This window comes from Myodes glareolus, chromosome 4 (assembly GCF_982192425.1).
Source record: "Myodes glareolus chromosome 4, mMyoGla1.1, whole genome shotgun sequence".
Lineage (NCBI taxonomy): Eukaryota > Metazoa > Chordata > Mammalia > Rodentia > Cricetidae > Myodes > Myodes glareolus.
Genome location: NC_142029.1, coordinates 97,241,753 through 97,257,899, shown reverse-complemented (window position 1 = coordinate 97,257,899; position 16,147 = coordinate 97,241,753). Strand labels below are relative to the sequence as shown.

The 16,147-nt window shown below is 41.5% G+C and overlaps 1 protein-coding gene across 9 annotated transcripts in view; it reads left to right on the top strand.

Moving 5' to 3' along the window:
- Opcml (opioid binding protein/cell adhesion molecule like) overlaps positions 1-16,147 on the top strand; it is a 1,115,999-nt gene that overhangs the window by 994,055 nt on the left and 105,797 nt on the right. For all 9 annotated transcript variants that reach the window (XM_085689788.2, XM_085689789.2, XM_048458726.3 and 6 more), the window contains one exon: positions 5,519-5,644. In XM_085689788.2, coding sequence (XP_085545914.1) covers positions 5,519-5,644 — 126 coding nt within the window. The remainder of the gene's footprint in view (positions 1-5,518; positions 5,645-16,147) is intronic.

The following is a 16,147-nucleotide window of genomic DNA, read 5'->3' as shown; positions in this document are numbered from 1 at the left end:
GAGAAGAATGCAGAGCAGGGAAAATTGGAAACCAAGGGTCGATGGACATATTGTATTTGGAAAACTAATAATATTAAGCCAAAAGAAGACATAACATAAACCTATATAATCTGGGCTAATTTACTGAACTCTTATGTCTCCGTTCTTCATTTTATTCCAGTTATTTCTCAATTTTCAGGAGCCCATGAGACCATTCAAGAGTAAAACAATTTGAACAAGTCATTAGACACGAATGTTGGCTACCAAGGGCTTCATAACTGAGACCCAAAAGGACTTTCTTCCTTCCAAATCACTTCACTTCCTGTCTTATTGAGTGTCCATGTACTTGTAATGGAGTTTATCATTCTTCCTTTGAGAAAATGACAGAATCCTCCTGAGCTGCTAGGAATGACAGATCGTGCCGCCTGGCAGTGTGGGAATGTCTGACTTGCCTTGGCCATCCGTTCCAGGAAGTTATTTCCTAGTGAGCAACATGGACTAGTCACCCGGAGAATGCAGAAATCACACCAAATTAACACCCAGTTTTCTTAGTCCCCCCTTTCCCTGCTCTATTTAAACTAGCACAAAAAGCACCATGGCAGTAAAAATGACACCTCTAGACTGGATGCTGTGCCGGGAGTCTCAGCCCAAGGTTTCATGGCTGTGACTTATTAAGTCACTACACGTGAATACAACTGTGCTTGCCCAGACAGTGTCTGTATTCCTTCCAGAGAGACGCTGGGGGTCTTCCTAAAGAGACCTTAAGATGGCCTAGCACTTCTCCCTAAAGCAGATATTATTCTGAGATATTTGGAAGCTACACCAAAGTTGTTTCTTTATAGGAATGAGAAAATACATATTGGCATTTCTATGCCCAGACCTATTTTTTTAACAAGCCAGAAAATACTGAAAAACAGGTAGAGCCATTTTCTCCAGAGTATACAGTACAGTTGGAAAGTGCACTGGTTTTTTTTTCTTTCTTTCTATGTGTATTTTGGTAAAATATGTGCACTGAAATTTCAGGGCAATTCCTAATGCAGAAATAACCCCCAATATGGCAGATTTATAAGCTAAGCAATTTTTATTTATTTGCTAATGTGGATTCCCTCGAGAGTTCAAATGTTCTGCTGGTTACTTATGGCTTCTCCTTGAAAAGTCTTCCCTGTGAGGTCTCAGCAGTGTGAAACTGCGGGCTGCAGGGTTGTCAGAACGGAACATAATTTTCTTCTGCCAATGATTTCGGTGCTTGGGAATCTACCAGCACTTCAGCTGTTTGTTTGATAATTAATAATTCGTAATTAAGGTGGCAATACAAATAAACTAATATGACTCTAGGCTGGGTGCCTCTTCTCTCTGTCATCTTTCTTCTGATTCTGATGATCTGAAAGAAAAAAAATGGGAAGGAAACCTAAAGTATTGATTTCCAGCTTTGCCTTCCTGAGCACTGGGATTCTGTTCAAACGGTGCTCCAAATCTTCCTCTCAAGAGAAATTCAGTTCATGCCCTTGAGAGCCTCGAAGACCAAGATGCAGGAGTCCCACCTTTAGTCATGCACTTGGTCCCTAGGGAAAGAGACAGGGTGCCACAGTAGCTGCAATGCTACATGGTGTGTCATCTCCCTGAGGCAGGCTTGGATGAGAAGATACAGGAAGGGGGGCTTTAGTATTAAAGACAAGGGAAGCGGACAGCAGAAGGAAGGTGGCATTTGAGTGGTTCTCTAAAGATAAGCCATGCCTTTCCCAGAAAAGAATGAAGAAGGTGGAGGAACTGAAGTCTTCCGGGTACCTGGATGATCCAAGGGCATGGGGATCTGTATGATGTAATCTCAGGGCATGTGGTATGCAGTGTGCTCCGTGAGCGGTATCTGGCTATAGATACAGGACTGTAGTCAGGCTGCAGAGGCTTTTTACACAGAGGAGCTTGTGTGTTATCCCTGGAACCCCATGGAGAGCTGCAAGAGTCAGTAAAGGAGCAGATTGACTCCTTTATTGCTTCAACGGGCCCTACTGTCTACATCGACAGGGTAGGTCAGATGGACTCGAAGGTGCTCAGCAACTCATTACAAAGCTCCAGGCAAGAATCCATTGTAGTTGTCTAGGGAGAATTCTTGAGAAATCCAAGCAGAAACGCTGATGAGAAAGGTTGAGGTGGAATCTAGGTATTTTCTATCCTGAGGTCTTCGTGAAGTTGGTAATTAAGGTAAAATGAAGAATCATAGTGTGCTTGAAGTGCCTGAGATTGGTGAACATTGTCCAGGTACTTGGGAAGAAAACAGTTGCACAATGTTATTGTCACTTTCATTGTAATCAGCCGCAGCATTGTGGCTGCCATAGCAACCAGTACATATCGAGTGCTTATTTTACATCAAACACTCTGATAAGACAGCGCTTAAAGTCATGCAGCAAAGAGGTCGGTGCCTCCCAGTTCACAGGTGAGGCACCAAAGTTCAAACAGTAGAGAACAAATTACTAATTAAGATCACACAGTAGGTGAGAAATTGCACTCCAGAGCCCTGCCTCTAACTGACTGAATAGCATGGTACTAAAAATAGTTCCCTTTGTAGTACAGCTATGTCCTGGCTTACTGTGGGTCTTAAAATGTTGCGGTTCAGTACAAAAGTGTTTCTCATATTGTAGAATTCTTGATATAAATTTTGATTTCAGATCTTTCCAAGGCTGGTGTTACATGGTATGAACTTCTTTCAGGTGCTGGGCAGTGGTAGTGAGCCGTAGCTCCAGCTGAATGCTACAGTCAAGAAGGAAATCAAACCACCGATCCTCCATGTTGTGCAGGATTGCTAAATTTTGATGCTTTGTACATTTAATGGATTATGAACTTTCTGATATTTTCAACTTCGAATATCTTTATTGATCATAACCTCAACACGAACCAATGAAAGGTGGCAGCAGTAATGGAGAGTTTAATGATTGATTTGAGGTCTCAAAGAGAATGAAATTATTAGCAATCAAGAAATCAAGAAAAAGATTCAGAGTTTTAAAGGATAGGTAAGATTTTGGAGATTAAGAAATGAGAAGAGTATGAAGATGGAATGGTAATAATGGAACCAAGGGGTTAAATGGGACGAAGAAAAGAAGACAGGTGTGGGATCCCCATCTGCATGCTATGAATATGTTTTATTACCATTGTTTAATAAAGAAGTTACTTTGGGCTATGGCAGGGCAGAATATAGGTAGGCGGGAAAGCTAAACTGAATGCAGGGAGAAAGAAGGCAGAGTCAGGTAAATGTAGTTGCCAAAGAAGAAAGATCCCAAAACCTCACCGGTAAGCCACAGGCTCATGGCAATACATAGATAAACAGAAATGGGTTAATTTAAGATATACGAGCTAGTTAGAAATGTACTTGAGCCATCGGCCAAACACTGTTGTAATTAATATAGTTTCTGTATGATAATTTGGCTATGGGTAGCCGGGAATGAAAAAACAGTCTCTGTTTACAGCAGGGTAGAATTGGGGAGTATGGGAAAGGATAATTAACACTTAAGACATTTGAAAATGCCATATAGAACCCTACTGCTGTAGAATTTTTCCAAAATATATACATGTACATATAGAAAAGGAGTTTAAATGGAATTATCCTGTAATAATAGCAATACTGTGCCTCTTTCAGAGGCCATAGGCTGCCAAATAAAAAGCCAAGTACCAGTTACAGGTTACCTCTTTTTGAGTTGTTGATCACTGAGGTCACAGACCTTTTCCTCCATGAAAAGACCCACTACAGTTATTGCTGTTATTCTTGCTCTTGTTTATTCTCGAGAATTGCATGGTACAACCCTGTTGCTGAAGATACCACATGTCTAGGTCACAGACCATAGAGCACTCAAGCTAATACTCATCTGGAAGTTTCATCCCTCCCTGCTAGTTTTCATAGTGCTGGAAGTCTCTGTTGCCATACCAAGGGAGGAGAGTATTCAATACTCTTACCCCATTGAGAACCCTATGAGCTACAGGCTGAGAACTCTATAAGGTACAGTAACTAGCAATATATGCCCTGGTGCAACAGTTGCACAAAAGTTTTGGGAGCAACTGACCACATTCTGATTGTGTTTGAAGCCTGATCCACAAGTAGAATTCATGCCTAGTACTGTTTGTTAGCTGGGGCAAAAATGTTTGTGGTGGTTAGGTCATAGGCAGTAGAGGAGAGACCTTAATACTATTATTCTACTAAATGGGCATAGTGTTAAACTTGTCCTTAAGTTCTTATCTTGATATCCATAGATTAGTGGATCTCTCAGCACTCATTAGAGGTGTTTGTTTGAGCAGTAGATAATTAACATAGTAGTAAGCATAGAGACCCACAACTGATGAATATGCAGAGAATATGAGACTCTGGAGTGTTCAGCTCTAAGTGCAATATTTACGTCCTAACCTTCTCCCAAGGCTCAGGGATCATCATAAAAGAGAAAGTGAATATGCTGTAAGAGCCAAAGCAGTGAAACAGGCAAAGTTTTTCATAACAATAGGACACCTGTACATCTTAACTGAAAGCCGCTGAAGTCCTCCCACAGGTTCAGAAGATATTGGCAACTGGTAGCTGCTAAGAGAGAGAGAATGTGGTAGACTGAAGGAGGTAGCCCCTAAGTTGCTACCCATGCTCCAGCAGATAATCCTATATCCATCTAAGGACAGCACTAGACAGACTCAATAGGTTTTGCAAAGACAGAAAGAGAGCATACCTGGTGAAGTTAGAATAGTGGGGGAGTAGGAAAGAAATTAGAGAGAAGTGAGTGGGGTGTATGCTTACTCAAAACACATTAAGTGCATGCGTGAAGTTCTCGAACCAAAGGAAAAAACAATTGGCAAAATTTGAATAGGGCTTGAAGGTTAGATGAAGCAATGGAAAGTTTTTGTTGTATGAAAACTTTTTGTTTGTATGTACTCCATGCTCAGTTATTCAATTTTATTCTTAGTATTCTACACATTTTCCGATGTTTCACTAAAAATCCTGTATATTTGTTAAAAAGGATTTGTGTAGACTTAAAATAAGCAACCACTAACACCAATAATAAAATATAGGAAAAAGGGTGAAAAAAATTCTCTGAAGAAATGCTGTGTTCAACTTCAAAGCTTTAGAGAGGGTCTGAATGCTTTGGACATGGTGAGTAGCCAATGTGAAGGGAGGTATTGGGTACAAGCTGTGACTGGGAACCTATTGTCATCTGTGTAAACAAGAAAGGAGCCTGTGGACAGAGAAGGAATCTTGCAGCTCCTTGTGATTTATCTTTTACTTTGCCTCTAATGAATAAGTAGTCATACCCCTGTCTTCAGATCCTCTGCCAATGCCACCACCATATCTGCACCTACTAACTACCTCAACAGGGTACAATGAATTTTTCTATTATACATATTCTGTAAATTGTGTCATAGGCCAGATCTTTGCCAAGATGAGCAAAGTGGGATTAAAATGATATTCATGGTACAAACATATAACATGATAAATGAATATTTATAGGCTGACAGCTCTTTAAGTGCAAGGAATCATTCTCAGTGTTTTTTTTTTCTCTCTTTTTTTTCCTTATAGTTCCTCCCCAGATAATGAACATCTCTTCAGACATCACGGTGAATGAAGGAAGCAGTGTGACTCTGTTATGTCTTGCAATTGGCAGACCAGAACCAACGGTAACATGGAGACACCTGTCAGTCAAGGGTAAGGTATTTACTATGTGAAAGTTTGGAGAGTGTATATTAAAGGCCTGCTTGGTTCTCATGCAAAGGAAACATCAACAACCAGAAAGTCACCGTGTATGTGAATGCAGCCATGTGGCTTCTCTAAAGCAACCCATTCTATAAATCGGCTGCTGAGTACCACGTTCCAGGAAGAGAATCTGGAGACGAAACTTGCTGAGATTATTTTCTCAGTTCTTCCCATGTCTTAGATAGAAAGCCTTTGACTCCAAACTGAAAGGAAGAGTGGATGACTTTTGTTGATGATAGTAACTTGTGCGGAGATGGGTGTGGAGGGTGAGGTTGCTATCACGCCCTTGGGAACTTTGGCACTGTTCTACATGGAGTATAAAAGGACCTCCTGTCTCAGTATTTTCAGGACAGGTATCCAGAGCCATGCCTGCTGGATCTGAACACACAGAGTTCACCCTGCAAGGAAGAAGGGCAGTAGAAGTGGGGGATTACTCCAGGCACGACCTTACTGGGTACCCAGTAATTGGTATTAAAACATCAGTCGCCATCATCTCTGACTTAGTAGGAAGGAAATCAAAAGGACATGAGTCCTTGCCTCCTTGGAAATAAAACTTGTGCTCCTACCTGAGCTTTCAAGGGTGGGCACAGAGCCATCTGATATATTAACTGTTGCCAGAAACTGTGATTTATTCTAAAGAATATACAAGAATCAAGTGCTCCCTCAGGCATTGGAAAACCTAAACATGAAACCAGTGACTAGGAGAATACACATATGCCTGCGTGTAATGTAAAAATAATGGACATCTAAAAGAAAGCAGGGAAGTAAATCTTCATAACCTTGAGAAAGGCAGAGATCCCTAGAACTCAGAAAGCTCTCTCTGAGAAGGAAACAAAAAGGACAGACTTGCTTGAATTTCCCAAGGCTGTCTTAGCCAAGTGTGAAAAACTTCATGACTTAAATGGAAATGTATTTCTTCATGCTGTTAGAGATGGTGTGCCAAAGGTCAAGGTGTGGCCAGGCTGATTCCTTTCCTTGACTGATTCCTTCTACTTATTTTTTTTCCTAGCTTCTGGTGATTTTCCATCAGTCTTGGGTACGACTTGTTTGTAAATGTGTCACTGTGATTTCTGCCTTTATCCTCAGTAGCATTCTCCTCATGAGCAAGGGGAAACTATTCATTTCTCTAAGGGAATAAGCCATATCCTTTAGAAATCATAGCAACTACCTCTTCTTGTTTGTTTGTTACTTGATTGCCTCTATGAAGACCCTACTTCCATTAAAACGTCTTTAGAAATCAATGAAAAGTCAAGTCTCTGGAAAAAATTATACTTATTTCTGATAAAAATGACATCAACTATAAATGAGTATTTACAACATATAACCCCAACAGCCCACCTAAAAATGATCAAAACCGACATATGAAAAGAAAAATGAAGCACATGAGAATGTACTCAACATCGTTATCATAGAAATGATAATCAAACCACACTGTGGATAGAGTTACTAGAAAGACCAAGTTAAATAGGCTGGTAATATTAAGTGTTGGTGAGACAGCGGGCCCCTGAAGCTCAGCCTCATCCACCCAGACTGTGAAGCTGAGTAATCCCTATGGAAGGAAATGTGGCTTTTTATTGCAAAGTGGAACACATATTTAACATATACTTAAAGTACATATCCACAAATATACACTGCATGTGTTAGCGTCATTCACAACAGTTTACACTAGAAGTAGCACACCCACAGTAAGTAAAATATAAACAGTAGACCAAGGTTGAGTAATCAGAAGAATCAACCACTGATTTACATGATATGATGGATGAATCTCAAAATCACACTGAGAAAGACAGATGTAACCACACACACACACACACACACACGCACCTACACACACACACACACACACACACACACACACACACACACACACACCAGGTGATTTCCTTTAAATTATCCAGTTCTAAACCAGGAAACAGTAACCCAGAGTGGCAAAAGCCAGGTCATCAGTTACCTAGGAGACTTTGGGTATCACTGACTGCAGAGCAATCTTGGGGGGTGGGGCTCTAAGTCGCTAGTGAAATGATAGTTACAATAGTTTTAAGTGAGTCAAAATGAATATAACTTTACACTACAATAAATGCATTAGACTGAGTATAAATTAGATTCTAAAAAATTTTAAAGTATGTAGACATATAAGAAATAATGTCCCGAAGTCTTATCCAAATTTAGGACATCAGTTATCCCAATAACTCCAAAGGAGTGACAGTTTGTTAAGGGAAACACTACCTAAGCAGTAGCCATTTTTGTTAAGGGAAACACTACCTAAACAGTAGCCATTTTCTTCCTCACATATTAAGAACATTCATTTTCATCCCTGTCTTTTTCTAGAGAAAGATAATGCTATTAAAACTGCTTAACATTTTTGATAGACTACAGATATTGAAACCTAAAATTTTAATATCACAGCATCAACAAGGGCATTAAAACACATGCCGTGGGCATTGCAGCGCTCAGGTTTGATCTAAGTGCAGCCATAGTGCAAATTCCTAAAGGCACGCGCCCCAGGTGACTTTTGTCTAAAGCCAGAGAGAATTTAGGTTTTATGTGATTGACAAGAATATGTCTAACCGGGAGACCAATTTTTATGCATTTGGTAAAGTTGAGTGTACTTATAAGTGCTTTAAATCCAAGAATATACTTATTTGATCCCAACTATATAGTTCTTGAAGCCTGAAAATGTTGTAAAAGGAATTTTGACTTTGTGTAAGTGTTTTGAAGCAATTCTTTCTAATGGTACACTGGCAAGAGTTTTCCCTTTTAAAGAAGAGGGATTCATTCATCTCCCAACCTTTTATATCATGTAATAGTTGCAATTCAGTGTCAGAAAAAAAACCCAAAAAATTCTAAATTTAAATGTTGCCTCTGCTCTTTCATCTTCAGGCCTGTGCTCCACTGCAAGCCGGGCTTTGTTTCCTGGCCTTTGGTTTGCCAGCCTTCATGTGTACCATTGTCTTTGCGTATTTGCTTGCAATGACATTTAAACATTTCAAGGCAAGGCATTGTTTCTGAAGTTTTAAAAGATCTGGAGAGTTTGCAAGTTTGACATCTGCGTCTGCTGGGTGGACTTGAGAGTTTCTTTTGTTTAAAAAGATGTTGAGTTCTCCTCATAGTTAGGCAGTTGTTCCAAAGAGGAACATTCAGTACAATGTGAATATCAAGCAGCATTTTGAGGAAAAAATGCTGTCTTTGGTTAGTTGAGAATGGATGAATAAGAGTTAAGGTTACAGTGATGTTTCTTTTGGCAATCTAATTAAGTTCACTTCACAGGTCTGGTCCCAAAAGACTGACGCAGTTTCTGAAATAGATGGTTTAAATTATGAACTTACATAATTGAAATAAATAAAAAGTATTGGTTTGGAAAAAAATCTTTCAATGGACAAATAATTGAAAATAAAGAATATTATTCACACTTAGGCTGTAACAAGCAAGTCTAAGAAAGGCATGTGTCTCAATGGTGGAGTGTGTGCCTAGCAGGACCAAGGACCTGGGTTTGAAACCTGGAGTCAGAAAATGGCAGTCTGAGTATATGCAGTCAACTCCTAGAAATCATAGAAAGAAGTAAGAGAAAGTAAAAGTGTAAATTCATTACCACATAGAAGACTAGTAACAAAAACATTGATGTACTCCCAAAAATATAAGGAATATCTGAAATTAAAAAAGAAAGATAACATGAAGGAAAAAAATCTATTTAAAAAAGCATGAAGATCAAAGTACAGGAATGGGATTACTACTTAAAAATAGAGTCGGACAATGGAGGGTTTCAGGCAGGGCTGTGATGGTACATGTCCCTTTAAAATGGCCTGTTAGAGAGGTGGTAGGTGGAAACCTTGAATAGTGTCACCTAGTTCTCCTGATGCAAATATCCCTCATGTTAGCATATACCTGGGAGTCCGTCTATAGCAACTTCACAGTTATGGTTCACTTTCTCATGAAAACCCACAGCTACACCTAAGTAAGTCCTCAGTCCAAAAAAAGCTAGAGGGGTTGAAGAAGACCACAGGCTTCCAGATGTGGTCTAAAGATTCCCAGCTTCCCTAATCCCTAGACTGCGTGAAGAACTGAACTGTTTCCTCCGTAGCATTAAAAGTAGACCTGAGTTCCCCAGGGGCAGCATCCAGAAGGCCTCACCAACACTTCCCAGGATCATGATGAAGTGCTGTGACATCTCCAGGAGAAAAACGGTCTGCAGTTGTCCATTTGAGTTTTCACAGTTGACATGTAAACCCCTGAGCACATGACTACATCACTTTAGATATAAAAAGTTATACGTGATGGTTTCAGTAGCAGATAATGGCGTGCCAATAAAATATACTCTTGTGAACGTAATAGAGAATATGACACTTGCCCAACGGGCTTTACACACATACAGTTCTGTTGCAAGGTAACCTGGAGCTCAGGACTAGGACAAAAACCCCGTCTCCGTGATTTGAGTCCTGTAGACCAGGGTAGGCACGTTTGAAAACAGGTAAGCAGACTGGATGCGCAAATGGCCGGTGTGTTTGCCACACACTGTGGTTGAGCAGGGGTTCGGGAATTACTTTCTGATCCTTCCTGCGGAAAAGAAGAGTAATTGGGATGAGCAGAAGCAGGGATGGCTCTTCCATGTGCATGGCTGACTGGAATACAAAGGCGCAGGGGTGGAGCAGAGAGAGTCTCGACAGACTTGCTGCTCTACAGAGGGCTGTGTTTCTTTCCTTCTCGTAAAACCACAGCAATCCTCTCTAATGCCTCACACCTGGCCAACGTCTAATGACATATTTGGGAAGGCCAGCTGTTTGGGGAGCATAATGAAGTCTTCTCTTCTGTCTCCCTCCACTGAGATTTTAAGATGACAGCCGTTCACCTGTGAGTGAGTGGCTCACACAATCTACTCATACAAGGTAATACCTCGGGGAGCTGGTGAGTGAATTACTTTTGCAGAGTTTTCTAGGTAACTGAAGCTGACTCCTTAATGCATTGACTTGAGTCATTTTAATAGAAGCCCCTTTTTAAAATGCAGCAGCTCTCTTCTGATTCTTCAGCCTAGTGAATGCCGCTTAGCCTCATCTTTATGATGTAACAACGGCACTCCACATTTCAGTGGTTTGTAACTGGCTGCTTCAGGACTCAGGGAACTAGGAATATAGCTTTTAGACACTGTTTAAATTCTGGTGCCTGGTGTCCATTGTGCCCTGTTTTTCCTTTTGTTCCCCCCAATCACACTCTTCTCAACTCTCCCTAAAGTTGGTGTGCAACTCTTTCTTTTATAAAAGAGTTGTTCTGTGTGCTTATCAAATGCGGTCTTAAAAACCTGTGGTTTCTATGTAAATTGGGAACTGACTGTCACAGTTTCATGTTTGCAGGCCACTGTGTCACTAGGAAAGTGGAATTCCCTTCCATGAGTTCTTAGTCTTGTTTTTTTTGGAAAAAAAAAAGAAGAAGAAGAAAGAGAAGGAGAGAAGAAGAAGAAGAAGAAGAAGAAGAAGAAGAAGAAGAAGAAGAAGAAGAAGAAGAAGAAGAAGAAGAAGAAGAAGAAGAATTTTAAAATGGATTCAGAGCAAAGTTCCAGAACCATTTTATTAGTTTGAAAGAAAAAAGATGTAGCAGGCAAGTTATAAACCATGGAGGTAGCTGCTAGGACAGAGAGACGGATAAGAGGAAGAGAGGCGAACTGTGCCTTTTAAGTTCAGGTTCATGAGAGAAAGCAGGCTCAGCAGAAGACCTCAGCAAGCAAGCAGTTATGTACCAAAAGGGAGGGGCTTGAGAGAAACAGTGAGAAATCCTGGTGGGGGCCCGGGTGGGGGCAGTCAGGAAAAGCATGCCTTGTCTTTTGGTTGGTATTGGAAAAAGAAATAGAAGGAAAATGGAAAGTTCTCCTCTTTGAGCTGCAACTCAGACAGGTAGGGGGGCTTAGTAGTTCTCTCTGCCTGGCAGAAGTTCTGTAAGCAACTGCAGCAGGGGACGGGCTCTGGAGAAGGAGAAGCACATTGTCTCTTTAAGGGGTTCCTATCACCTCCCAAGCGTGTTTTCAGGTAAATCTGCTTTCCTGAGGGAATGGACTTAGGGTCAGATGACTGACAGGCCCAGCTAGATGAACTCCTAAGGAAGCAGACAATAGTGTGTAATGTTCTAATCTTTGGGGCAGGTCAGAAGGTCATGCATGTCTCCATTCAGAGCCAAAGGTAGAACTCAAAACATTCTTTGGACCAGAAGAAAGTAGTTTTTCCTTCCTGGACCTTGACAAAGCTCTTTTAAATATTAAGGAGGGGCAAAACTGATGTTTCTCATTTGGGTATTGCTGAGGAAACAGGAGGTAGAGTCCAAAGTCAACCGTGATGGAGGGGTCCAGTGATCTCCAAGGTTGCTCCTCCCTATCTGCCTACCCCAACAACTGGGCCAAGTTCAGTCTTGTATTTAACATATTTGAGTTAAATACAAGTTACAAGTTAACTACTGAAAGTTAAATTTCAGTAGTTCTGGGAGGAAAATCCTAACATTTAATTTTATTCTGTTATTCATTCATTCATTCATGAGTCATTAATTTGGCAAATTGGTGTTCTGTTCATCACCTATTATTGGCCCCCAAAAGCCAGTTCAAGCACTAGGGATAAAACCTGGTCCCATTGCCAGTGGCCCCACAGACTGCTCCAGTCACACAGCGATCACCCACATTCAGAGGACCTAGTTTGGCCCTGTGCAGGTTCCCCCACTGTCAATCTGGAATCAGTGAGCTCCCACCAGCTCAGGTTGCCTGTTTCTGTGGGTATTCCCACCATGATCTTGACCCCATTGCTCATATTATTGCTCCTCCCTCTCTTCAACTGGACTCTGGTAGCTTGGCCCAGTGTTTGGCTGTGGATCTCCGCGTCGGCTTCCATCAGCTGTTGGATGAAGGTCTACGATGACAGTTAAGGTGTCATCAATCTGATTACAGGGCAAGGCCAGTTCAGGCACCTTCTCTACTATTGCTTAGAGTCTTAGCTGGAATCATCCTTGTGGATTCCTGGGAATTCCCCTATAGCAGCAAAAGTATGATGGCAGACTGCAGACCAATGGCTGATGAGAGTAAGGGCAGAAGGAGAGGGCAATGGGATGGCACTGCCTAGGGGTAGACCCTACCACATCTTGATTGCTGTGGCAGTTACATGAATCTATATATGTAAAATGAAGTGTTCAAACGCATGTAAAACTGATAAAAATCCATAGAAATTTCATGGCATCCTTACAGTATATACATATTTACATATGTGTGATTTAATTATCATCCATATGCAATTAACACAATATACCATAATTGAGGAAACAGTGGTAGGTGTATGGCTTTTGTCTACTATTCTTATAACTTCTTGTCAATGAGTATTAGTTTTCAAATGAAACATGACGAAAAAGAATGAGCAAAGTGAAGTTATCGCTTCCCATTAGTAACCTCCCACTATAAATGCTCATAGAGAGGTCTGTGGTTTCTGCTTTCACATACAGCATCTCACATGACTTTGTCATAGTTCTCCAAGTGGGTCAGGGAAGGAATACTCTGCCTGTTTCAAGGGTACAGAAGCAGACACAAAGGGAAAGGCATGACAGGTGATTCCCAGCTGTCTGAGCTGTGCATCTATGAAAGGAACCTAGTTTCTGGTTATTGAACCTGGGCCTCTTTGTACTACACACACACAAAAAAAAAAATGGCTCCTATGGCTTCAAACTGGAATGGTGCATTTTAGATCGACTTCAGCTTGTTAGCAGGGGCTCCCAAGGGTGCCCACTGTCTTTGAGTGTCATCTGTTCTCTCCTCTTTTCTTTCTTTCCTCCACACCCCCTTCCAATATCTAACCATGTTTCTAGCTCCACATCATGTAATTCTAACGAAAGCGCTGTCTCCTAATGAAAGTCACAGCCATGCCATTGTCTGGTGATGGTCTCTGCTACTCTTCTGCTTCAATTAAAATAAGCCCACTAAGACCTACCAGCCTCGTGTCTCTTTGAAACCAGCCCGTGTCCAAGTTCCAGTACTGATAGGAATTGCCTGTTAGTTGACCTGCTGCATCATCCACTCTTACGACTGCGCCTTTGTCTTTCTGCAAGGCAGCCAGGATCCTTGTTTCTAATCTGGAGTCATGTTTAGAGCCTAATTAATCCCTGGAGTGTGAGAAAGAGGTGTCTGAGATGAGAAATCAAGGTTATACATATCTTGCTCAGTGGAACAGTTATGGGCAAACAAGCTGTTCCTCTCACATTTTTGCAAAGCAAATTTATGTTCGCTAACTTTGGTTCTTGTTGTAAATGAGAAGTGTACGAAGGTCTAGCAATGCGCTTTCACCATATGGGTGCCCATATGCTTACCCCCCTTTGCTTGCGTACATTTCGCTTTGGCATGCACATATGCCCGTATTTTTGCAACTTAACAATATTAAAACTAATCCCATTTATGCTCCTTTTGGGTGAGTTGATTGAGTCATAAATTCCTGAGAATCTCTTTCTTGGGATGCTGAAGATTTGATGCCTGAGTAGAGGGAGGGCACAGTGAGCTGTTCTGGCAGCAGATGCAGTCAGCCTGGCCCCTGCCTGCCTGATGTCCCTGACCCAGTCTCCCTAGTCGGGTACTAACTCTAATGGCTGGGAAGCATCAACAGATAATACCTTGGTGATAACCCGCATTCTTCCTCCCTTGTGAGGAGAAATCTTCACTAAGAAACAGATGGTAATTTCCCAGGCTTCCCTTTTGGAAGTCCCTGGTGGCATGACTCCTCTCGGAGCGAGCAGTCTTGATGGCTGGAGGTGTAGCTCGGGATACGCAGTCAGTTTTTTTATTTCTCTTTCCCACACCGAGATGAGGAACTATGCTTGTCAGAAGCGGAGCGGCTGGAAATTCGGCTTGTCCTGAAATGTTGTTTAGCTTCTTCACCAGGCTGTTTGGAGAATAACTATAAAAAATGGATATTAGCATGTATCATGCCGAGTGAGAACCTCAGCTAATTCTCTGTAAAATTGGAATTGGCAATGTTGCTGCTGTTTGGTGTCAAGCCTTCTCCATCTTTATTTCTGACTCATTCATTCACTCATTCATTAGCTTCATTGACAATATCTGCTCGCTCTCACGCACAACGATGGTGTGGAAGGTAGAAGTGAGCCCTGTCTTAGGGAGCCAGCTGTCTAGAGAAGAGATACTCAGCGAGGAAGTAAGTCAGCACGTGCCGTATCGATGTGTAGTGACTGGCATAGATGTGACACAGGAAAGGACGGCCCAGGGTGGGGCAGGTTTTATCAGGAAGGCAGCGGGTTGAGGATGAGTAGAAGTCCATTAGGGAGCCTGGCAGGAAGGCGCACACCTTTAATCCCGATACTCAGGAGGCAGAGATAGGCAAATCTCTTGGAGATGGAGGCCATCTTTGTCTATAGAGTGATTTCCAGTACAGTTAGGACTGTCAACACAAAGAAACCCTGTCTCGAAGAACAAAAGAGCAAATAAAAACAAAACAAAAAAAAATAACAAAACAACAACAACAAAGAATGAAGTCCATTTGTTAGCGCCCTAGGCTGACCCCTTCTACAAAAGAAACACCATGTTCAAGTTGGGATAGGGATTTGGGTCTACAGGAAGCAACACTATATGCAAAATAAAACAGGAGAGACAAAGGTCACACAAAGGGACTTAAGGTTTGTGCTCATTATCCGGAGAACAGTATAAAAACACCAAGAAACCTCAAGAAAGCATGGAAATAAGGTGATCCTGTACCAAGATTTAACTAGAAATGTCTAATTTCTCATCTGCTCATTCTCCAGGTAAATATGGCAACTGACTAAACCTCAGTCCCCATTCCCCCATCTATAAACTGGAACAACTTAGTAATGATACTTTTCCTTTATGGAGGCAGGGAGAATGGAGTTTGATAGTATCTATTCCAAATACTTTTAGATTATAATATAAGAATGGAAATTAACACGTATCACAGTAAGTGTAAAATCGGAATTAGAAAGGCACCCACTGCCGCCTGCCGTCTGTCGTAAAGCCTTCTCTATGCAATTGCTATATCAAATTATGCTGTTGAAATCAGTTGGACACTGATAAAATTGAGACCAGCTTTACAAGTCCTGTAGATCTAATTGGCCTCAGCAGTGGGTCCGCAGTGACTCTTGCTGCTGAACTGATACCGTGGGCTTCAATAGAAAATAATAAGCAGCCTGGCCCCACACCAACACACTGCGGCCACCCCTGGAGATAATGCGTTTTAATTTAGACACTGAGCCCCGTCGTTTGGCCAGATGTGGAAGGAACCTCAGACTATTCTTTTCCTTCTCCCTTCTAGCATGAACACCCTTGAGAATCGTTGAAAAGACCCCCGGCTCTAAATCTGACCACTGGCTTTCCTTGGAGTTCTTTTTTCACGGCCATTTGTATTTCTTTCTACAAACCGTTACCTCTCTAGGGTAAAGTTCCCATGAATCACCTTCTTGGTGAAGGTATTTTCAACCGGGTCTCCA